This window comes from Rhodamnia argentea, chromosome 2, assembly GCF_020921035.1.
Source record: "Rhodamnia argentea isolate NSW1041297 chromosome 2, ASM2092103v1, whole genome shotgun sequence".
Taxonomy (NCBI): domain Eukaryota; kingdom Viridiplantae; phylum Streptophyta; class Magnoliopsida; order Myrtales; family Myrtaceae; genus Rhodamnia; species Rhodamnia argentea.
The window spans coordinates 19,884,480-19,907,664 of NC_063151.1; the positions used below are offsets into that span (position 1 = coordinate 19,884,480).

Here is a 23,185-nt window from a genome sequence, read left to right on the forward strand (position 1 = left end):
TTAAGATACAAGAATTTGATTGGAAATACATTAACATTAGATGAAGAAGCAGCACCAATATTAATTTAGCTTAAGAAGGAAACAAAAATTTGCAATAACCTATTTGGGACATGGCGCTATATAAAATTTCTACTAGGGATCTCATGAAAGTAAAATATAGGCACTAGTAAAATATGCCGAGTACCAAATGCACATAATTAAATGCATTGCCCCTGCCAGTTCTTTCTCCTATGATTGAGATAAATCTAGATGTTTATTTTTGGACAAAAAGTCCATCTATGGTAGGTATATCTAAGTCCAAGCCTAAAGTTATCCAAAAAGTTATAAATCTATTGCACAATGACCAATTAAATCATAAACCTTTGGATCATACCAATTTAGTTAAAAACCTATTATACAACGAGCCCACTTGCTCCATGAAGAAAAAAAAGAAAAGAAAGAAAAGAAACATTTTGAATTTTTTAAATAAAGTTAACAAATTATCCACACCAGTGCCGGCCACACTAGATAGCAAAATCGGTGCTAGCTAGACTGCTATGTCGGCAATTTTTGGCCAAAATTTGCCGGAAGAACTACATCGATTCATTAAAAGATTTATAAATAAATTGGCAAGTTCTCAAAATGTTTAAGACTAAAGTGACACAATTGAAAAGTTTGGTCTGAACTGGTCGCCGTACGACTTTAGGATTGAATTGGCACAATTAAAATATTTAAGGTTGGATTAGCCACCATATAATAGGTTTAGGATTTTTTAGATAGTTTTCCCTATGTCCAAGAAGTACCTTACTTAATTTGTGGATTTAGTAAGACATGAGTTAGAGCCGGCGCATATCTTTTTAATGGGGACGACTATGATCTGTGTTTGCAAAGAAATCAAGTATTTTGCTTGAGAAGTAAAACCAGTGTTCCTCCCCGCCTAAAAGATACAATAAAAATTATTTCTTTGTTTATCTATATTGATTACATTTTATGATTACTTATCAACGTTTAACAATTGACAATGACAAGTGCAATTGGCCCTCATTATGGCTTATCTATACATTTTTGTTTGGAGAAATTTAACGGGGCAAAAGTAAATTCTAAGGTCAAAACAGGGCAGCATTACTAGACCTTTGAAATTGATTGATATATAATTTTGACAACCGCGACAACACGAGGTAGTATTTAAGAAAATATTAAAATGAATGGGTGATGAATAATCATGACTTGGTGGAAAATATTTTCTAAAAATGCGACATTTCTCGCGGAAAAAAAAAAGAGAGAGAGCCTAAATGGTGAATTCGCCGTAATGATCGGTCTTCGAATATGGAAATATTTTACAAATATGTCCATCAACCCATCAGCACGTGGGAAAAAATGGGTTGGATTTTGTGGGCTGTGTCAACCACTGTCACCAAGAGCCGAAACAAGAATTAATACCATGATCCAAAGCGACATAGGTTTGTATGATACATATTTATTTGTGGCTGGACTTACATAAACAAAGTTTTATGCTAATATATTCTTTCCCATGCATAGTAACAGTTTGATTTTGTTTTCTTCCTTTGTAATTCATTAAGAGCAATGATGACCTCTAAGCAAATAATTTTAAGGACAAAATCAACTCCATAATTTGGAAAACCTAAATACACTATGACTTTGAATCTTCTGGTTATAAAAAATAAATAATGTGTGATTTCAATTCAAACACAATAAATTATTAGTTGACCTTATTATTTATGTGTTTTCATGAATAGCATGGGCATTATTCTAATATAGAAGTGTTGATGATACAATGTATAGGTTTTTGTCTTTTGGTGCCACGTCTGTTTCTATTTTCTTTTTTTCTTTTTCCTCTTCTTTTTATTCGCTTTTTTGAAACTTGTTATGCAATTATCTAAGAAAGATACATGGTTTGTCATATTTGGAACTTCTCTACACTATAGACCATGATACACAATTTGATCGTCCCATAGTTGGTAAGGTGTATGCAAGAGGCGATTTACGGCATGGCATGAAACAACGTCACATGACGACAACATGGATCGATTGCAACATGACATTACAAAGGTAGATACTTACATTGGGTTTTTGTCAAGATATTGCTAATTAATACCAAAAATATTTGACTTTCCCAAGTCGGTTGTAAATCTCTCTTGTCTTCCAATCATTGAATTTTTTTGGTAACCTAATTTGCATTCGAAGATACACCATAGCCAACATTTTGCCATACTTATTTGATTTGCAATTCAGTTGAATTTTGTAATTTTTCATTTACTAAGTATGTCTAGAGAGTTTATATTCTTTCCTTTTTTGCACCCGTTTCCAGTTTCCACCTTTTATTCTAAATATTTCGCAAAGGGTCTCATGGGTAATGCGTCGGCCATACACTAATTAGAATTACCGATTTGGGATACCACGTGAACAAATTAAATTCACAAAATGACATTGTGAATTTTTTTTCTAATGAACATGTTGTGCTTCTCTAGCCAAAAAAGAAAATATATAATGCTTCACTATTTCTCTAGTGAAAGGACACTAAAAGTGGCATAATTTTCATACGATGCTTATTTTAGTTCCAAAATTTTTCGCCGAATCACTTAAATGTCAAATTGGAAAAAAAAATGATTACTAACGCACCTTCGGCACAAATTCTGGGCAAAAATCCTTAAAAATAAATAAATCAGGTTTAACTTTTTTATTGTGAAAGCAAGTCCAAAGTGGACGATGAGTTGGATATTCCATAATTAAAGGACGTCTTACACGAAAATCTCTCTCTCTCTCTCTCTCTATTTGGATTCTCACACCCCATGGCTCGCTTGCTATTTCTCACTCACTCACTCACTTGGCGTCATCCCTTCTCATTCACTCACTCAATCGTCGAGAAAAAAAAAATTAGGGCTCGATGGTTGGTGGGAAAAAAATTAGAATTCGGTGTCAAAGCTCGTCTTGGCATTGTCGGCACGAACTTGGGCCATTTCTGCTTATACTTCTCTCCATTGCAAGTCTTAGATCTTAGTTTTGCCCCCAAAATTATCGGTTCAAATTAGGGTTTCAATCAAAAGTGACATTTGGGACAAATCATTAAGTATTCTGCTTAATCTCACCTTGTCTTGACTTTGTTGGCATGAACTTGAGCCGCTTCTTCTTATTTTCATTTACATTGTATGATTCAAATCTTAATTTTGCCCCAAAATCATTGGTTTGAATTAGGGTTTTTAGGAGAGGTGAATTTTGGGACAAATCGACAAGGATCTACCAACATTAAACCTCATGAATGTAATAAAAGGATGCTGTACTAGCCTTAAATCCCAAGAACAACTTCAACCTCTTGCAACTTCTTGAGAGAACTTTGAGGGAGATGAAAATTTGAGATCAAGAGATAGTAAAGAGTATGATTTTCGACCAAGGGGTTTGAAGTCAAGAGAGAAAAAGGAATAATTGTTGAGTGAAAGTTCCATTTTGTCATAAAATTCCATTGGCCTAAATGTGTGGCATGAATAGTAATCTTGGGTAATTCAAGAAGTTACTTGAATGCATTTTTGGCACATTTCCCAAGTGATTTTCAGCCATATATGAGGGGTGCAATGTTCATTTTGCCCCATTATCTAAATTATGTATATTATGCACATTAAACCTTAAATTACACTATAGTTTTCTCCATAATTGCTTAGCATTTTTTGTTAGTATATAATATTAACTTCATTATCATTTAGTTAATCACATGACTTGCTCTAATTATTAAAATACCCCGATTAATTCTAATATTATATATTATGCTCTTGATAATTTTACTTAGGAGTAAAATTTATACTATAGTTCTTTAATTGCCTTCTTGATATAATTGATTTAGTAGCAACTAATATCTAATATATACCATGATCGTACTTGATTGGCTAAGTAACATTACAAGGTGTCCCCTTCGTAAAATGGTTACTTATTATTTCTCATACGATAAATCAATCTCGCATTATCGCTCCTCAATAATTATATGACATTAATCAATTCTAAGTCAAATAATTTGGCTCTAATATGGTTCTTGCCTTAAATTAATTAGGCGAGAAATCGGGATGTCACAGAGATGGAGCATAACAACGATAAAGAATCTGACTTCGAACTCCCTCAAAATCTTGTGAGAGTTGCGTCAAAAATTCGTAGAGACAATACTTGTTCTGATCTTCAAACTTAGATGTAGTACAAGCAGTGCAACCAGCACACAAGGACATGTTGTCAGACCCAACACATCAAGTTGGGACCAAAGAGACATCATATAATTATAGAAATCACGAACAAATTGTGTACCCTAGGTGGCACGACGAAGTTCTTGTATAAGCTGATAAATACGAACAAAACCTGTCGGTGTAAAATTCTCAGCAATCTGATCCCATAACTATTTCGCACCAACAATTTGGGAAAATTGGAGACGAAGGTCAAGGCTAATAGAACCAAATAAAATTGTTCATGCTTTCCAATCAGCAACATGCCAAGCCCTAATTTCATATTCGCATTGAGCAATATGATCAACACTAGGTTTGGGCTCAACAATATCGGACAAAGATGTAGGACAAGAACGAGTACCCTCAACATGCTCACATAAATCACGATAACCAAGAGCAGACATCGCCGAGGGTTTCCAAATAATATAATAGAGCCATCCAACTTAACATCAATGCAATCACTACTGTTAGCCATGATTTTGAGATCAATAAATCAAAGCGGAAGCAAGAAGATATATGAGTGACGAAGACAAAACTCGAGGTCGATTGCGAGAACGAGGTGAAAGACGAAGTAGACCAGATGGATCGAGACAAAATCAAAGAATATCAGATCAAGATGAAGATGTTAGACGGATCGCGAAGTCGGCGTCATGAATGAAGTTGTCTCAAGAGGAGAAGGGGGGGCCCAATGAGACACTAAAGGTGCAGAAAATTGGTTGAGATGAAGACAACGTCAAGCGGCCACCGTGAGATGATGAGGAAGACAAGCGAAATTTTTTTTTGGGGGCGTTGCCTCCGAACCCCCTAGTGGGACTGCCGCAGTTGGGGATTGGCGTACAGTGCTCACAAGAAGTAAACCATTGCTTTGATGCCATGTTAGGTATCCCATGCATGTTGACCTCTTACTCTATCACCTGTATGGAAATCTATTGTTGCTGCTAATGTTTGGCTTTGTTAATTGACATCCTGAACTCATCAGGGTCAGAAGCATAAAGGTACAAATATCATTGATTTAGAGCAAGACGGGCTTAACAGCAAGGGTTTACGAAGGTTGAAGAAAAGCAAAAAAAGAGCAAATCATCTAGCTTGATTTAGCATGAAGCCACGCGTACATCACACATTAATGGGCTTGACATATGCTTGTACAAGCAACTCTACTCTCTCTAGTCTTGTGATCTTTCTTTGCCAACTACGTCACTGCTGTAAAAGCGCCAAAGACTTCATTCTCGCCAACGTCGCAAACTCAAGTGATCAGAATGTTATATATCAAAGCAGTAGAAAACAGATTTGGGGTGACTTACAACTGAAGCATTAAATACTAATTTCAAAGGGAGCTACAAAATGAAATCTTTGGTTGAGGCAATTAATGCTCCACAGAAAAAATGTTTGAATTTGATTTATGCAGGAATTGAACTGAATAGATTTGAACTAAAACCTACGATCTATTACGTTGGCCAGTTTGAGTTCTGCTCGGGCCATTCTCATTGGTCAGTTCACTTTTTCTTCGTCAATATCGTCTATTGCATGAATATTGTACCCATTTTAAGGTAAAAGTAGCCACTACATAGACGTTGTCTGTAATTTTTTATCATTTGGAGGAAAGCGAAATCATGTCCTTTATTATTTGTTAATTTGGATCGATGTATTGCTCGTACTAGGGGGAGAAAGCTTTCCTTTGAACTTCCTCAAGGGGGCATCTATGAAATGTTATCGATATACCAAATTCGATCTATTGTAGTTTGCAAACTGCATAGAGGGCTCACGTTTATTTCATAGTTCTTTGATATGGTGAATCATTTATACTCTGAATTACATTGATTACAGATTCTAGTTTCGTTGCAACCGAGTTGGGCATTAAAGTGATGGAATTAGCGATCGGTTGGACCAATGGATCAATCCATGCTCACCTTGCATACTCATGATCCTTGTGTTAAAAGGGATCCCCAACCACCATGACTTGGGTACTCACAAGACGTAAACCATTGCTATGATACCATGTTAGGTATAGAGAAACATGGAATGGGTACTTTATCATTAGGCATAAGGCCAATATAAATATACATATAAGGAAGGGTATAAGCGTAAATATATACAATAGAGGAAAAAAAACCCTAAACCTAATATATATAATATATCCAATAGTTTGTTCAAGTTCTTGATTACTCGTTCGACTTCCTTACAATTTGCCACAATACCCGAAATAATAGAAACCGGGGATCAACGTGCGGCGAAAGATTTTTTATCGCAATAATCAATTCTAGGCGACACAACTATACAATAATTTCCCTGTTGAATCGATATCTCAAATTGAAGTTAGGTTCTATCAGTATAACAACTCCAAAACACCATTCTATCAAACATTGTTATTGCCTCCATGTATCAAATTTTACGTGTACGGTAAACAAATTAACAAATAAGAACTTAAGCATAAGGTCAAGCGCTCCTCAGTTGTAATTGCCAAAAGCTTTTTTTTTTTTTTTCGACAGAGGATATATAAATTTCTTTTCCCAGAATGAGTATAAAGCCTTGAATACAAAAGACACCTACTCCCATGCATGACCTAGTTGATTTTTCATCAGAATAGCTCAAATTTGACGTCTTCACTACACAACAGTTCAAAAGGAATGAGAGAATCATACTAAACAATTAATGCTGGAGCATTATAATATCAAGATCATGTACTTGAATCATCAAGTTTTGCTGAGGATCCCACTTCAAATCTCTAGATAAACACAAAATACAGCTAACTGGTTATAGCAATCGCGTACATGTGATTCATCGCCGGATCGTCATATATGACTTTTTTGCCAGAAACTAAGGAGTAATTACCGCAATCAAGTAGAATCGGACTCACAGCACAACGCAATGGTGAGGATTTTCCTCATTAAGATGAAGAGCGAATTCATCAAACTCTGGGGGAAGTACCGGGTTATAGTAACCGTGCATGGGCGGCGGAAAATAATTGGGTTGAGGCGGCCTTCTTTCCGGAGGTAGGCTCGCGGTCGGTTGAGGTCCTTCTCTCCGTCTCGGGGCCAAAGCTGCCGGAGTTCTCGTGAACTCTTTCGGGCTATGATGATCGCTCGAGGTGCGCGAGGACGTGCACAGAAGATGATCTCCTGCGTCATGAGCAGACCTAGGAGATTCTTTTGCCGACTCATACCTGAAAAGAATGCGGAAAACAGGTGACTTTGGCTGACCACTTGAGCTTTGACCGCCCGTGGCGGCAACTTGAGGTTTCTGTGTCTCTTTCTTCTCCTTCTTCTCCTTCCTCTCGTTCTTCTTCTCCTTCTTCTCTTTCTTCTTCGTCTTCCATAGCTCGCTATATCTCACTATTCCCTCATCACCGGACGCCATGAAAGCACTTTGAGAGGCCAAAGTGTCGGCGGCACTAAGCAATTTGTGTATGGCACGGAGAGATATCATACACCTAAAAGGTATAAGAATGCTGCCTATATCACGTAAATTTAAATTGAACAACTTGTGATATTATTTCCTATTTTTCTCTAATCCTTTTTGTCCGTTTGATCGGTGGGTTGTCATTTAAATTTGGAAAGGGAAATAAAAAGGAAATATTTCGATGTAGACTATCTTTATATGGCGAGCATCTACGTGGGTGGTATTAATTATCTTTAGCCAATTTTAGTGTTTTTTTACCCGTTTGAAATTAAAAGTGCATATGGCAAATAGGAATTATCGATCTTCTGAATTCGTATCTGCCGTCTGAATCTTGTAATTGCCTACTAAGAACGAATTGCTCTCCAGCACCATATGCGGTCTTAAAGCAGTTGACTTTGTGAAAAAAACTCATCGAATTTCGATTTGAATCGTAGTGCTAGTGCATCATGAATCGAAATCTTAAATAGTATTTGGTGTATGGTTGAAGCATGCTGTGAGAATATTATTTATTATGTTTGAGAAAAGCTTGTTCAAGAAAAATAGATAAAAAGTAAGTATAGTCTAGAAATAACAATGCAGACATCGTAAAATTGGTCTGAGACAGTGTCCTAGATATTAAGAGGAAGTCACTAAATCACTTTTGTCCAAAGAGATCTTAGAGTTTAGATTTGAGTGATGGGAAAATTGTCCAAAAAGTCCTAAACTTACTGAATTTTTGGCAATTCAGTCCTAAACCTTTTAATTGTTCCAATTAAATTCTAAATATTTTCACATTTTTTTAATTTAGTCATAAATCTTTTAATTGTGCCAGTTAAGCCCCAAACCTTTCCACCTTTTGTCAACTGAGTTCATCCGACAAATTTTGGTTAGAAATCACCGACATGGATGTCGTCCGTCCCGCATGGCATGGTCGTCGTTGACATGGAAAATTTTTAATATTTTTTTCAAATTTTATTTTTTTTTTTTTTACAACTGTGGCAAGCGCGGGCCGGTGACCCTTGCCTAGTCTTGGCAAGGGGCGTGACACCACCGCCTCGGCCGGCGAGCTCGCCGACCACGGTTGTAAAAAAATAAAGAAAAGAACAAAAAAAATTTCAAATAATATTCAAATGTCATTAAAAAATATTCATGTCGGCGCCGATCTTGCCAAGCAAGATAGTTAGCACCCACGTTAGGGACTCAATTGGCACAATCAAAAGGTTTAGGGTCAAATTGGCAAAAGTGCAATAGGTTTAAGATTTTTTGGACAATTTTTACCCAAGGAATTTCGCACAATAATGAAAAAGGGAAAATTAGCAATAAGAAAAGTAAAAAGGACAAAATGTATGGACTAAAAAATGACAATGTTTGTGAAAGTCGGAGGGTTTAAAAAAAAAAAACCTCCTTTCATCCCATTCTATAGATCTAATGAAATGGAATGAAAGAATAATTTTTTATATTGAAGAAGTATAAACATCGAGCTTTCTAAATGCCTAACATAGCTTATAAACAGACACATACTTCATAGATGCTTTGAATCATTCGAGTCAAAAAGAAATTGAGGAAAAAAAAAGAGAAATAATGGATATAAAGGGAGAGAAAAGCACAAAATGGAGTAAGTGAACCCAATCCCACTCGCATTTATTCTATACTCTCCCCACTCTCCCCAAAGGGCCTTGAAAAAAAAAAAAAACCTTCCTTTAACCTTTTTATAGAAAGAATGCAGCAAAAAGGAAACATAGATATCTGATAAATTTCTTTAACACATTTTCACCAATTGAATTCTTGATTGTGGGAAGTTGGGAAAAGGAACTCTTGAACCCTTATTTCCGAAAATATTAGATCTATCGTTCATCTTGCTCGGGACGCATATGTTAATTATAGTAAAATCTTTTAGGATGCAACCCTAATTTAAAAGTGAAACAGGATAAATCTTGTATCTCGATTTTTCTTTTCCATTTTTATTTTCTATTTTGTTGTGCTTGTGCACCTAATTCTAACATACCCTACCCGCACTTTCACTCCTGTGAAGTGCTATAGCGGCAAATACTCGCGGAACAGCGCATGCACAAATCACGCCTACAGATGTACATGAACACCCATGCCATACACAGGTGGAGAGAAAGATTCTGAAGTCTTTTTCCATTTATTCATCAGTCGAGTTACGACCTTTGGTGGACAAAACTGTCGATCTAGCAACCGTAAGAACAGACGCACGCGGCCCCATTACACTTGCCAAATGCCCAGTTACCCCCGGCCTCGTATTTCTGTCTGCATGCTGCATCGCACGAGTTAGCTACGCAGCCTTGAGTCGATAATACGGCTCTGCACTCCTTGAAGCCATTCGCATTCACCACCACATTGCCTGCACATACAACACAAAAAGATCTCACGTTATCTTCACTGCAAATCTCTCAACGAAAAAAAGAACATCGACATTCACAATCAGATTCTTGTCTCGATCTCCTTTCCTTAGATGAATCCCTATACTTGTGTACTCGTGTCGTGTTGTACGGTGTCGTACTCGTTTATTTGTGGAAAAGGAGTTTTTGCGTCTCGGTGTCGTGCGGGAAAATACCAACTAGAAAGAAAGGTAAATTACTAGGAGAAAAGAAGAAGGGTTTGCTACCAATGGTTAAGAAAACAACGAAAAGGAGGAGGAGCACGCAGCTTGAGTTCCGAGTCATGATCCTTGTACTTTTCTAATCACCCACCGTGGAGGACGAGAGACACAAAAGGGTGTAGGTGAAATTTTACTATGAATGTGATTTTCGTAGGTCTTGGTGTGTCCTATTTATAGGTGAAATTTACTTTGAAAGACTCAAAAAGGGAGGTTGACGGTCAGATCGGATCCAAGAAATCAGCCTTGTATGTTTCTGCTAATTGAGGATTGGAATTCTTGAATTTATTAAAGTTTCCTTAAAAGGCAGAGAACGAAATCTCGCACTTATTAGGACAACTACTTAAGAATAAATCAATATTGAAAAAATTACCAAAAAAGTCATAAATCAATTGTGTAAATTTTCAGTCTCAAACCTTTTTTTTTACTAATTCAGTTCTAAATCTTTTTGCATTTATATCAATTGTGTAAATTTTCGGTCTCAAACCTTTTTTTTTTACCAATTCAATTCTAAATCTTTTTGCATTTATATCAATTGAGTCCATATGGCCAACTTTAACTGGACGTCAGTGCTGGCACCGACGTGAATTTTTTTAAAAAAATATTTAAAATAATATGTTCTTTTGTCTTTTCTTTTCTTTTCTTTAGTTTTTCTGTTTATCCTTGAGTTAGGGCAGGCACTAGGCGAGGGCGTCGCTCCCCTTGCCACATCTAGGTGAGGGGCATTAAAGAAAAGAAAAGAAAATTATTTTAACAAATTTTAAAATTTATTAAAATATTATTTTAGAAAAAAATCCACGTCGGGGCCGGCCTGCCAAAATATTGTAACAAATGCAAAAAATTTATGACTCAATTGGTACAATGGTTTATGACTTTTTTGGTAATTCTACCACCAAAAATTGTCCATAATCAAAGACAAAAAAAAAAAAAAAAGCTGTAAGTTGCGATATCATACTCGTCAAATAACATACGAATGATAAATCATACGTTAAAAGCTCTTTTCCCAAACTAACGCACTCGATCCTTTTTGCTTATTGAGAGCACTTTGTTCTATATAACCCATCTAGATAGCAAAACTTTCCTTTCTGGCATGAAAAAAGATTTCTTTTAACAAACGTTTATTATTATGCATGTGAAAAACATATATATAATTATGCAAATTATTGTTTATGCAGTATAAAGATGTAATATACTATAAGATTCTCAAATAAACTATATTTTAAAAAGACAAACTATATTTTAAAAAGAGGCAACTATTAAGGGTTCAAACCTACACGGGATAGAAGGGAAGGTAGAGTTGTATTCATGATTGTTATATCTGAAAGATAAGCACTGTCATGTGATTATGAATAAATTTTAATACAATAATATGAGTATGAGGGGGATTAACATAGTTGTTATTATATCTTTTATCTACTTATTATTTATTCTTTTATTTACCAATCACATAGAATGTGATTCTATTACGATAACTATAATTGATGTTATATTCAATTGGAATTAATAATCCAATATTGGTAAAGTAACCGATAGAAAATGCACGGGTATTTTGGGGCTGTATGTAATAGCTATTATTGAAAAAAAAAAAAAACACTACAATAGACTAGGGGTGTTAAAAGGCCGGGTCGGGTCTTTTTTTTTTTTTTTTAATGAAGATCCCCGTAGTGTTAAAAAAAACTCTTGAACAGCAGATTTTGAGTTCATCATTCCAAAGAAAATCATGTGCAAATTGCACGTCCACCTCTGTTCCCACGCACGCATGGGTCGTAATTAACGCAATGAATGAGCTTCGTTTCAAATTGCTCGCCAAGAAAAACACCCTTGTTGGCTTGTCGCCTCAAATTGGTTTAGAGATCACAATTTTCTACACACGCTTCTCCACCCGAAGCTCTCGCAAAGTTCTGAAGAACATTGACAACGAAATAAGACAAACATAGAAAGAACTTACTTTCTTGAATTCTAACCACTAATCAACATCGGTTTTGCAACCCACCGATCGGTGGCCGAGTTGGTTTGAGTTCGGTTCCTTTCACGAGAGGTCCTGGGTTCAAAACTCCTCGGTGCCGGTGTCTTAAACGGGGGGTCGTGGTGGTGGGCTCCTGCGCTAGCCCCTCCCGAGGACTAGTCGTACTCCACCTCTGTGTTGAGCGAAGCTCGCCGGCCGTGCGGAACCTCGATCATAAAAAAAAAAAAAACATCGATTTTGCAGAGACACCACGAATCTGCACAAATTCTCTCCAATGTGGATGACCATATGTCCTTCTTGCTTGCCATAGATTCAACACATTACACAATTAAAAAAGCCATCTGCATTACGAGAAGTTATACAAGTAGTAGCAGTTGACATTCTATCAAAAATTGAATGAACGCACTTATCCAAGAAAAAAAAAAGAAGAAATTTGAAAGAAGCATAAGATTTTCAATTATCGAGCTTCAATTATTTTTAACAATTTGGTCTGGTACTTGTTGAGAACTTAAGGAGAAATTCCAAGTGAATGCATCTGAAAATGACATTTCAAACCCCGTAATGTGCTTTGATGAGTGTGAAGAATATCGACAAACAAAAACATACATGTATTTTGCCTTCTAATCATCAAATTTTCTTGTTTTTAAGATTCTGAGAAACAAGACACATGATTTGAGAAGTTCAAAAATGGTAACTACAATAATATAATTGAATTTTTGTGGGATTGGTCGATCCACTTTAAAATATTTGTGGGATGCCATTTAACCAACTTGGGTTAATTGCTCGATCACTTTGCCATGATTATGTCTTTATTGGATGCCATTTAACTAAATCATGACAAATTTATTCCTTACAATTCGTTAAAGAAATGATATGGCTAAAACACTTTCAAGCAATTCAAATTTAATGAAAAATTATTATAATTTTTTTTTAAAACAAATGGAGGGCCAGCGGCGGTAGCGAATAATGGTCACATGCAGCGGATTGTCTCTTTCTAATTTTAACTTCTAGAGAGAAGTAATTTATTTTTTTTACTTTTGAAAGTTGCTCAAAAACAACTTATGAAACAAAAAATTACTTCAAAAATAGAAAAATGAAGTTGCGTAACCAAACGAAGTTTTGCTTCAAAAGTTACTTTACCAAATGGATTTCTGCTCTAGAAGTTTTACCATTTGCGTCCTAATTGATGTGTCAAAATATTATTACATATCGAATATGACCTGCTTAATCGCCCACTTACTTCCGACAATAAATAAATCAAATAAAATCGCCCACTTACCTTTTGATACATAACTTAGTTTCGTAGGCTAATTTTGATAAAGATTAAAGATCAGCATTGCCCCCCAAAAAAAAAGTTCCAACTTCAATGACTTGATGGAAGAATTCATTAAAGTTTAGTGACCACCGATAACATTTATCCTCTGTCCGAAGCTAGGATGAAAAAGAAAACTCACACACTGTTTTGATCATGTTATGTGTAATTAACTCTTCGAAAATTCAATATTTTGCATCAGCTATGTTTGACAATTTCCCTAGGAGCACTCGATAATATGACCTTGTTTCAATTAGAGCAAAGGTCAACAATGACGTGGCGCTGATGTGGACCGCTATACCAGCATTTTCCGATCAAATGGTTAACTGAGGTGAATGAATAAATTAACTTCAGAGCCTCGATTGCATTAAGAAAGTCTAAGAACAACGTCAAACGATTGAAAAAAGGTCACACTAGTCACTAGCTAATCATGCGTAACAATTAAATATTCAACTCTTGCTATGTTGAATAAGTATATCATTTTCACATTGGAAGTTGAAATATATTCGTGTTTTATTGCTTAATAAGGTAAGAAAAGAAAAGAAAGTACCGGAAGATTGGAGCGATTGATTTCGGGTTGGATCGATTCCCACCCCGAAATCGAAAATCGAAAATCGGATAGGACAAGACCAGTTCCTAGCTTGTAGAACTAGGAATTGACCCTCTCCACCCTTGACCCGAAATAGCCAATCTCGATCTAGTTATCGAATTTTCCCGAGAGCCGGCGGTGATATATTGAAAATTATTTTAGCATAAGATGATATTACCAATTACAAGGAAGTTACTAGTTAAAGAAGAGATTACTATCTCTTAATGACACGTACCTTCTGTCCTTGTTGAATGAAAAAATAACATAACATCAGTCGGTACCACCGGTTTGGTCCGATTGATCCAATTCCTCTCTAGAAATCGGGAAAAAGGCCCCATTGCTTTCAATTCCAAAAAAATTGAATCCTGAAATGTAGTCGATTTTCACAAGAATCATCTAGAATCTTTTTTTTTTTTTTTGTCGAGAAACCTAACTTGCATTACTGGCTATTAAAAGATCTTACATAAAGGCTCAGACAAAGGGCATCAGCACAAAGAAGCTCCCAAAGGGGTTGGGGAGGGAACGAGGTCCAAAGGGCCGAAATACAGTTAACCCTATGCATTTTAGCGACCCAATCGGCTATCTGATTAGCCTCTCTATCGCAATGGACTAGAGAGAAGGCCAAAATTAGCTGGGCTTCGAGGATAAGATTTTCAACTTCCTAGTACTGTTCTAACTAATTGTTGACCGCACGCACAAGATTTTGGGAGTCAGACTCCACTGACACCATAAGGTTCTTTTCCTTCACCTCTTTTTTGCCTTCGATCGTCTAATAAAAGCCCCGCTCGAGTCTCGGAGGACACCCGCAATCACTCCGTTGGTGGTCTCGCCTCCAACCGATGCATCCACATTTAGTTTCTAGTCAGATCCCATCGGTGGGTTCCATTTGAGAGGTAAGGACGATCGATCTGGCTTAAAGCTTCGATCTTTAAGACTCCATTTTCTGTAGCTTTCCAGTATAATCTTCGCTTCATTGATTTGGTAGTCCGCGCGAGGGTTTTGACCTCTCACCGATGCATCCACGTTTATCTCAGGGATCTTTATGGGGTCTAATTGCCCACAACAACTTCAAGACAGCCTTGCGAATCATCTAGAGTCGGCCAATTCAATTCGGTTACCTTTTCGACCCAAAAAGAAAAAAAGAAAAATCGGTTCCTCATTTGGACCGAAAATAGTCGGGGGAGCGGGACCCAATGCACACCTCGGAGCAGTTAAAACCATATTCATTGGAAAAAGTCAGACGTTCGCTCTGTCTGTCTGTCTCCCTGCATCTTCCCCAAAGTTCAAAGTTTTGACTGCATCTCTGAGTCTGTGGTCAACTCTGTTGTGCCGGACACGGTCACCGACCGCCGCTGCACAAACCCAAAAGGGAATCTACTTCTCCCATCTCCAGTCCCAACCCATCCACGTCCGTCGCATGCCCATTTTCTCCGACTTCAAGTTTCCGCCCCTCCTCACCAAATACCCCATCAGGAAGAAAAAAAACGCGACCCCATTCTCAAATTCGGTCTCATCACCACCTAATCTTCGAAAACCAGGGGAGGGTTAGGGCTCGAGCTCATCGCCGTCCATGGCCGTGTCCGCCGGATTCGCCGGTCCCAGATTGGGGAATTTGATGCCGCGGGACTCGCCCGCCTGCTCGCCGTCGATGAGCTTCGCGCCTGCCCGGTCGCTGAAGAGGATGGGGCGGGAACGGCGAAATGGAGGAGGAGGAGTGAGGTGCGAGGTCACGACCGCGAAGGAGGACCCGAAGCTGATGGAGCTGTCGAGCGTCTCGGCTCTTGAGCAGCTCAAGGCGTCTGCTCTCGACAGTGAGTCCCCTTTGCGTTCCCGATTTCTAGGTTCTGTTGCTTCGTGAGTGATTGCTTTTTGCTTTGTTGATGGAGTACAGTTTCGATTCTTGCGCGTGGAAAGGTCGCATTCTGAATTCAGTTGCCCTACGCCGAGGCTCTTTAATCTATTAGCAATGGAAACTAGAGGGAAACTTATGAAAAGAAGATAATCGAATCGTTTCCTCATACATGATTCCGACCATTTATCACTTTCCTAGACTGGTGTGAATTTCGACCTCATCTTGGGCCCCGATTGAAATTCCGTCCTTCCGGGCGAAATTTTAATGCAGTAGACAGTAGCTAGCTACATTCCTTAGCTTGGTCCGAAGTGTTTGGAGGTTGTCGTGTCATTGTTGTGATCATCCATGTAAAGTTTCATGTGCTGCACGGATGAGATTGAGCTAGGTGCAGTGCAGACTGCAGACAATATTGGTTGCTTTGCCTTTCTATGGTTGCAAGTTCGCAGCCATAAGCATTAATTAGATGCCTAACTTTACAGTCTGAGATACTTTAGGTTCCATCTAACTAGCGTCCCTGAGCTTGATAAGATTTGATTTTGCTACCATCAGGATATACAAAGGAGAGAAGCAGTATTGTGGTTATTGGGCTTAGCGTTCACACAACACCTGTTGAAATGCGCGAGAAGCTCGCCATCCCGGAAGCAGAATGGCCCCGAGCCATTGAGGAGCTGTGTCGCTTGAATCATATAGAAGAAGCTGCTGTTCTTAGCACCTGCAACAGAACAGAGATCTATGCAGTGGCTTTATCTCAGCATCGTGGAGTCAAAGAGGTGACTGAATGGATGTCTAAGGTGCTTGCACATTCCCGTATCTCCTTTCTTGCATACATGCCCATTAGGGACTCCAAGTATGATAATTCTCTTATGGAAGAAAGATGAGGGATAAGCTCCTGTCACAGTTATATGAGACCCCGAAGATGGGTGCTACATAGACAGTCGTCAAAACACTAATAATTTTTTTCTCTTTGATCTTGTTTGGTGAGTTGATCTAGATGTTTTCTGGATCTTCTTTTACTGGCTATAATACTCTCCACAAAATAAGGTTCTCTTCGATGTGGCTAGATTGACTGTTACTTTTCACTTTTTGCTTAATCTCAATCTTGCGGCAAATACACTTCGATATTTTTTTCTTTAAATTGAAACAGCTGAAACTTTCGTGGCAGATTAATGTTAACTTGGATATTTACAGATACTATCTCCGTAAATTCTTAAAATTCGGATAACATTTCAAACTTTGTTGGGAAAACAAGAAAGTATTTTTTCTTTTGCTAAACAAAAACGCTTACCATTATATGTTCTCTTACACAGTACTAGTAGGCATTATGAGGATCACTTTCTTGTTTACAGTTTCAAACTTGCCATGATTTAATAGAGTGTGTACCTCATCATTTTAATTTGAAGTTCTTATTGCCTTTTCTCATCTGGCAGACGAGTGGAATCCCTGTTTCAGTGCTTTGTCAACACCGGTTTTTGCTGTACAACAATGATGCTGCTCAACATCTTTTTGAAGTCTCATCGGGTCTTGATTCCCTTGTCCTTGGAGAAGGTCAGATTCTAGCTCAGGTTAAACAAGTCGTGAAAGTTGGACAAGGAGTTGTTGGATTTGGAAGGAGCATCAGTGGACTTTTTAAGCATGCCATCTCTGTTGGGAAGCGGGTTAGAACCGAAACAAACATTGCTTCTGGTGCAGTTTCCATTAGTTCTGCTGCTGTTGAACTTGCATTGATGAAGATTCCTGAATCATCGCATGCTACTGCTAGAATGTTAGTCATAGGTGCAGGCAAGATGGGGAAACTTGTGATTAAGCACTTGGTGGCAAAAGGGTGCACAAAAATGGTCGTCGTAAATAGAAGTGAGGAGAGAGTTGCAGCGATTGGTGAGGAGCTAAGAGGTGTTGAAATAACCTACAAACCCCTAACTGAGATGCTATCTTGTGCTGCTGAGGCAGATGTGATTTTTACAAGCACAGCTTCAGAGGCTCCTTTATTTTTGAAAGAGCATGTTCAAAATCTTCCGCCTGTGGGTCAAGAAGTTGGAGGTTTGAGGCTGTTCATCGATATTTCTGTGCCTAGAAATGTGAGCCCGTGTGCGGTCGATGCTAGAGGAGCAAAAGTATACAATGTCGATGATCTAACAGAAGTTGTTGCTGCCAACAAGGAGGATCGGCTCCATAAAGCCATGGAAGCTCAGACAATAATTGCTGAAGAAACGAAGCAATTTGAAGCTTGGAGGGATTCGTTAGAGACCGTACCTACCATCAAGAAATTGAGAGCTTATGCCGAGAGAATCAGAATCGCGGAGCTCGAGAAGTGCTTGTCTAAGTTGGGCGATGATTTACCCAAGAAAACAAAGAGAGCCGTGGATGACCTTAGCCGTAGTATAGTTAACAAGCTCCTTCATGGACCAATGCAACACTTGAGATGCGATGGGGATGATGGCCGTACGTTGAGTGAGACCCTCGAGAACATGCATGCTCTCAACAGAATTTTCAGCCTCGACACCGATGTACAATTAATGGAACAGAAGATCAAAGCCAAAATCGAACAAAGCCAGAAGTAAGCTCTCATTCGAAGATTCTTTCAAATATCCTTTTCGCAGCCTTGGGAGTTAAATTGGAGGAGATTCTTTATGCATCAGCAATGGATTTTTTCGCCATTGTTCGGATGTCGATTACGAATGTACGAATGTGGGAGTTCTTCTCAAATCATTTTTTGATTGTATTGGTTCAGAACACACATGATGTGCAGACCTCAATTCTTTCGCATGATTATGGCGCCGGTTTTGGCTTTGTCGGATGAGCTTAACAAATTGTAAGCTTAGCTTCAGTCAATTGTATCAAACAATTGTCCCGTCCACCTCTCTCAGGGAAATTCTGTTTGTTGTACCTGTGTGTTATCTTTGGTCAATGCATCAAGCAATTGTGACTTAGTCCCTATATTGGTTCCCACACCCTTTGCACCACTTGTCGGGTCTGCTATACTGCCGAGACGTGTAAACACGAACCGATCGGAGTTGATGGGTCGATTTCTTGATCTTCAGACTTCAGATTGTGTCTTTCCTGCTTGCAGTCATTTGAATGGGGGAGGAGAAAAGGGATGAAACTGTTTCTCCAAAACTCACCACAAGACCAAGTCCCTCTCTTTCCCTCCAGAGAACAAGCCCAAAGGCTAAAGCCCAAAACCCAAGCCCACTCAATCAAACCCAAATCAAATCTTCAGCCCTTTTCTCGTCTTGTTTTACCTTTTTTTCACCTATTTTCTAATGCCTTTTTTTTTTTTCAAAATATCTAAGAAAAAGAAACCAAAAGAAAAAGGGAAAAAAAAATCATCTACTGCCTAAAATCTAGCATTCTCAAAGCCATGCAAGTCGCTGACCCTCCTCAACGACTTCCTCATGTCAGCCAACTTGGCCAGCTCCTCAGCCGCTCTCCAAGCCGATGTCGGCGTCAGCGGCTCCCCGTTCTCATCCACCAACCCCATCATCACCACCTCCCCCCTCCGATCAGGCCCTCTCCGCCGTTGGACCGTCCTCTGCCGCTCCGCCCGATCCTGCCTCCTCCAACGTACCTCCGCCAGCTCAGCATCCAGCGCCCTCACGTGCTCATCAGCCGATGACGCACCGCTTCGCGCTATCAGGGCTCGAGCTGAAGCCAGCAACTGATGCGCGGTGCTATACTCCTCGCGCTTGATTAATCTCCGAGACTCGGCTAAGGCCCGAGTAACCACGAAGAGGTTCCTCAGCCGTCCGATCCTCGCGTCTTCTGATACGAGGGCTTCCATCTTTGGCACCATGAGCGCCCGATCTCCGCCGTACACGTCCGCCTTCGTCGACGGGTCCTTGTAAGAGCATTGCGCGGTCAAGACATGACGGGCCGCGGTTGTCGATGCAGGGACCCTCAGCTCAACGAGGAGCTCCCTCTCTTCCTCGGCATACAAGTCGCCCAGCCGAACCAACCCCGAGCCAACGAATCTCGGCTGTCCGTTCGACGAGTAAACAGCCACGATCTCGGCTGGAGCTGAGCCAGCCGCGAAGCCGAGCTGGATTCTCAGATCCCGCACCACAACGCTCAGCAACCCGCCGACGCACTTGGCGAAAGCATCGTCGGCCGGCTCGCGGCGGCAGTAGCCGCCGCTGGCACGCTCTTCTCCGAGACCGGTCGCGTTCACTGGGATTTCCACGTGTGCGAAACGCGTGGACGACTCGTGGCTCCTCGACTGCCTTTGATTCGCGTCGCTATGGTGACGTGCCCTCTCGTCCTGACCGTCCGATAGGAGGATTATGCTCGCGACGGGGTTTCTCTCCCTCCTGTCCTCGAGCACCTTCGTGGCTTTCCTCAGCGCGTCGCCCACGCTCGTCCCCTGACCGCACGCGAGCCGATCGACGACCTCCCGAGCCGCGCACTGGCCCCGAGCCGTCATCCTCCTCAGAGGCAAGAGCCTCTTGGAGCTAGCGGAGAAGGCCACGATGGAGAGCCGGTCGGCCGAGCCGAGCGACGAGATGACCAGCAGCACGGCCCGCTTCAGCATCTGCAGCTTGGCCCCGCTCATGCTCCCGCTCACGTCGAGCACGGCGACCAAGTCCACCGGCGCGCGGCTGCACGCTGGTCCCCGCGGCTTCGGGGCCGGCGGGGCTTTCACCCGCAGAGCTGCCACGCGCGTCTCGTGCGACTTGGACGCCGATATGACGGCGGATTCTGGCAAAAGCGTGACCTCGACTTGGGTCGCCTTGGAGTTTGCGAAGAAACCCTGAAACTCTTCGACTTCTTCCGCTTCTTCTGATTCTGGTATGGGAACGAATCTTGGAGATGACAATGGCTCGTCATCGTCGTATCGGCTTCTCGAAAGGGCTAGGTTGGGCGTCCTCGGTGAGGACGACTGGATCATCACCTTCTTGTCTTCTACGACGAAGTTGTCCTCTTTGTCGGTGCTCTTGTGGACAGCGAGTGACGGGATGTCTTTCCAAGCCGCGTTACAGACCGGGCAAGCGAGAGAGCCGCTGCGTGTGCCCCGCACGAGCGAGGCTACGCATGCGAAGTGGAATCCATGGCCGCACTCGGCCGTGTAGATGGCCGTGCCTTGACCCGCCTTCAAGCTGTTCGAGCAAATGCTGCAACCCCTCTGCAACAAACAAACAGCCATCAGTTTGAATCAAATTCATCTTTCTGCATCAGTTAAAACAAATACAAATGTCAGGGTTCTTTTCGTTCTCTGCTTTTTTGTTATTATTAAAAAAAAAATTTGCTTACTCTGAGCTTGAAGCTGTTTTTGAAAAGAGAGAGCTTGAGAGGAGAGCGCGGAGAGGATGGAGCGGAATAGGAACCCAGAAACGCTCTTGCGCTCTTCGTTGATTTAAGAATGGCGGGTTTGGTCTTGCATTGGAGCTTGGGACTCTCCTCCACCGTATCGTTTGCCTCATGAGCAGCTTCTGCTACGTTCCTGCAGCGCAATGTTGGCGTCGAAACAGCTTGCGGAGCCTGAGTCTTGTTCAAGCGAGGCGGGGACGGGTTGGAGAAAAATCTCAGCTTTGTGCACTTTGCCACCGTTGTGGGGCTATTGGGTTGCTCATCGGAGGACGACGTCGTGGACTCTGGGTCTTTAGGGAGCGTTGAACAGAGAGCTCTTCTCCAACCAGTCCCCATTTTCAGCCACCAAATCTGGGAATCTTCACTTTCCTATGCACTCCGGACTTGGTCTTTTCTAGCTTCTTCCGTTAGGAATGCTATTCAAGCAACCCCTGTTTTTCGTCTATTCCAGAGGTTTATGAGCAGGATTGTTTATATGGACAGGTTCTTGTATGGAGTGATGATAGAGCTGAGCCTGAGGCTGACATTGACACTGAAGACAAAAAGGGACAGGATTTGAATCGTATTTTGTAGCGAGGATAGAGCATGGGATGGGATGGGATGGGACAGGACGGGATTTGGAGAAATGAAGGGGAATGGGGACAAAAAGATTTTTTTTCTGGAGATGATGAAAACAATCTCAGACGAAGAAGGCCTCTGAGCCTTTTGCCTGCTCCACTCCCACTTCTTCCTTCCCCTGCTTTTCTCAATTTCTATATTGCTCTCTGTCGATTGACCCAGAATGAGATCTGCAATGGAAAGGTTTGAGATCTGCTACCACTTCTAGTTCTACTCTCTCTCTCTCTCTCTCTCTGTTTTTTTGGAAGAAGCAAGCAGGCCTCTGTTCTTTCCTTGGTGGGGATATTTATATTCGTTGGGGTGTGTAAACAATGGGAGTTGGCGATCCCCTCATTGTTTTGTTTTGTTTTGTTTTGTTCATTAGAAAGTGTAATCATTCAATGGCATGTTGCCACATGAAACTTCGTGCCAGCAAAATGTAAAAGCATGGAGAAGTCAAAAGTTCCCCAGAATTAAAAAAAAATATGAAATAAGAAAGGTCAAGCAATGCCTAAGCAGAAATTTTGCTAAACTTGATTATCATGCACTGTTCTGTTTTAGAACTCGTTTATACATGGAGAAATAGTCTGGTATTTCAAATCATTTCACGAATCTGCTTATTTGCCATGAGAGCCGAAACGCTATGTTATGTCATTTCTTCTCAATTCAAGTGAGGCTTCTCTTGAACAAGATAGTAAATCACTTCATTTAATGGCAAATAAAATAGATGCCACATTCATTTAACTAAGAGGTCTCACCACAGGGTTAGAAGATTAATCATAGCAAAGACCCTAAAGTTGCACGATCAGTTGGGGCGTCGAGAGCTTTCCAACTCGATAGTTAGAGTTCGCTCGATCGAATCCCTCCGGCCGCGTGCAAACTGCTCTCCAGGTTAGGGCAGCCGGCCTTGATTAAACTTCTAAATTTAACCGATTCATGAGGCTTACAAGGTGTTATATGATTCTCAAGGTGGGCGAATTTCCACGCCAGTACTGTTGGACCATCAAAAGAAAATAATTTTTTTCTGTTTTTGGGTGGTGGTACACCCATAGCTCTTCTTGACAGAACTTGATTAAAATAATCAAAGCGAGTAAAAGAATCATCAATACAACAAACGTAAAACTACATTTTTCATTCACGAGATTTTCTTATCGAGCATCTCTGGAATACTAGTTAATCGAATAGTCAAACGAATATATGTTCGGTAAAAAAAAATTCAATATATCGATTGTTCCCGTTCTAAAATGTGAGTTATTGTTTCGAGAATTGAACCGTATCCCTTTGCATTTTATTATTCTTGATGAATATCACGGGTCAATCGTGCACTCAATTTCATTTTCCATCTCGAGCTTTGTTTTTTTTCCATTTTTCTTATTT

General features: G+C 40.2%; 2 protein-coding genes across 2 annotated transcripts; one reads left to right on the forward strand and one right to left on the reverse strand.

The window, feature by feature from the left end:
- Positions 1 to 15,323: 15,323 nt before the first annotated feature.
- LOC115739461 (glutamyl-tRNA reductase 1, chloroplastic-like) lies at positions 15,324 to 18,734 on the forward strand. Its single transcript, XM_030672566.2, has 3 exons — positions 15,324 to 15,869; positions 16,460 to 16,701; positions 17,338 to 18,734. Exons 1-3 carry the CDS (start codon positions 15,629 to 15,631, stop codon positions 18,466 to 18,468), a joined length of 1,614 nt encoding a protein of 537 aa, XP_030528426.1. The 5' UTR covers positions 15,324 to 15,628; the 3' UTR covers positions 18,469 to 18,734.
- A 197-nt stretch (positions 18,735 to 18,931) lies between these two features.
- Positions 18,932 to 21,671, reverse strand: LOC115739460 (E3 ubiquitin-protein ligase WAV3-like). The gene is made up of 2 exons (XM_030672565.2): positions 21,155 to 21,671; positions 18,932 to 21,026 (listed from the first exon to the last, which is right to left on the reverse strand). The coding sequence occupies exons 1-2, from the start codon at positions 21,545 to 21,547 to the stop codon at positions 19,245 to 19,247; spliced, it is 2,175 nt and encodes a 724-aa protein (XP_030528425.1). The 5' UTR covers positions 21,548 to 21,671; the 3' UTR covers positions 18,932 to 19,244.
- Positions 21,672 to 23,185: the final 1,514 nt, after the last annotated feature.

Bases quoted from the DNA above. Each gene is read 5' to 3' on its own strand.
- LOC115739461 (XM_030672566.2), top strand. From the start codon at position 15,629: ATGGCCGTGTCCGCCGGATTCGCCGGTCCCAGATTGGGGAATTTGATG. The intron at 15,870-16,459 runs GTGAGTCCCCTT...TGCTACCATCAG, and splicing joins CAAGGCGTCTGCTCTCGACA to GATATACAAAGGAGAGAAGC. The intron at 16,702-17,337 runs GTGCTTGCACAT...CTCATCTGGCAG, and splicing joins TGACTGAATGGATGTCTAAG to ACGAGTGGAATCCCTGTTTC.
- LOC115739460 (XM_030672565.2), bottom strand. From the start codon at position 21,547: ATGGGGACTGGTTGGAGAAGAGCTCTCTGTTCAACGCTCCCTAAAGAC. The intron at 21,027-21,154 runs GTAAGCAAATTT...TGTTTGTTGCAG, and splicing joins AAAACAGCTTCAAGCTCAGA to AGGGGTTGCAGCATTTGCTC.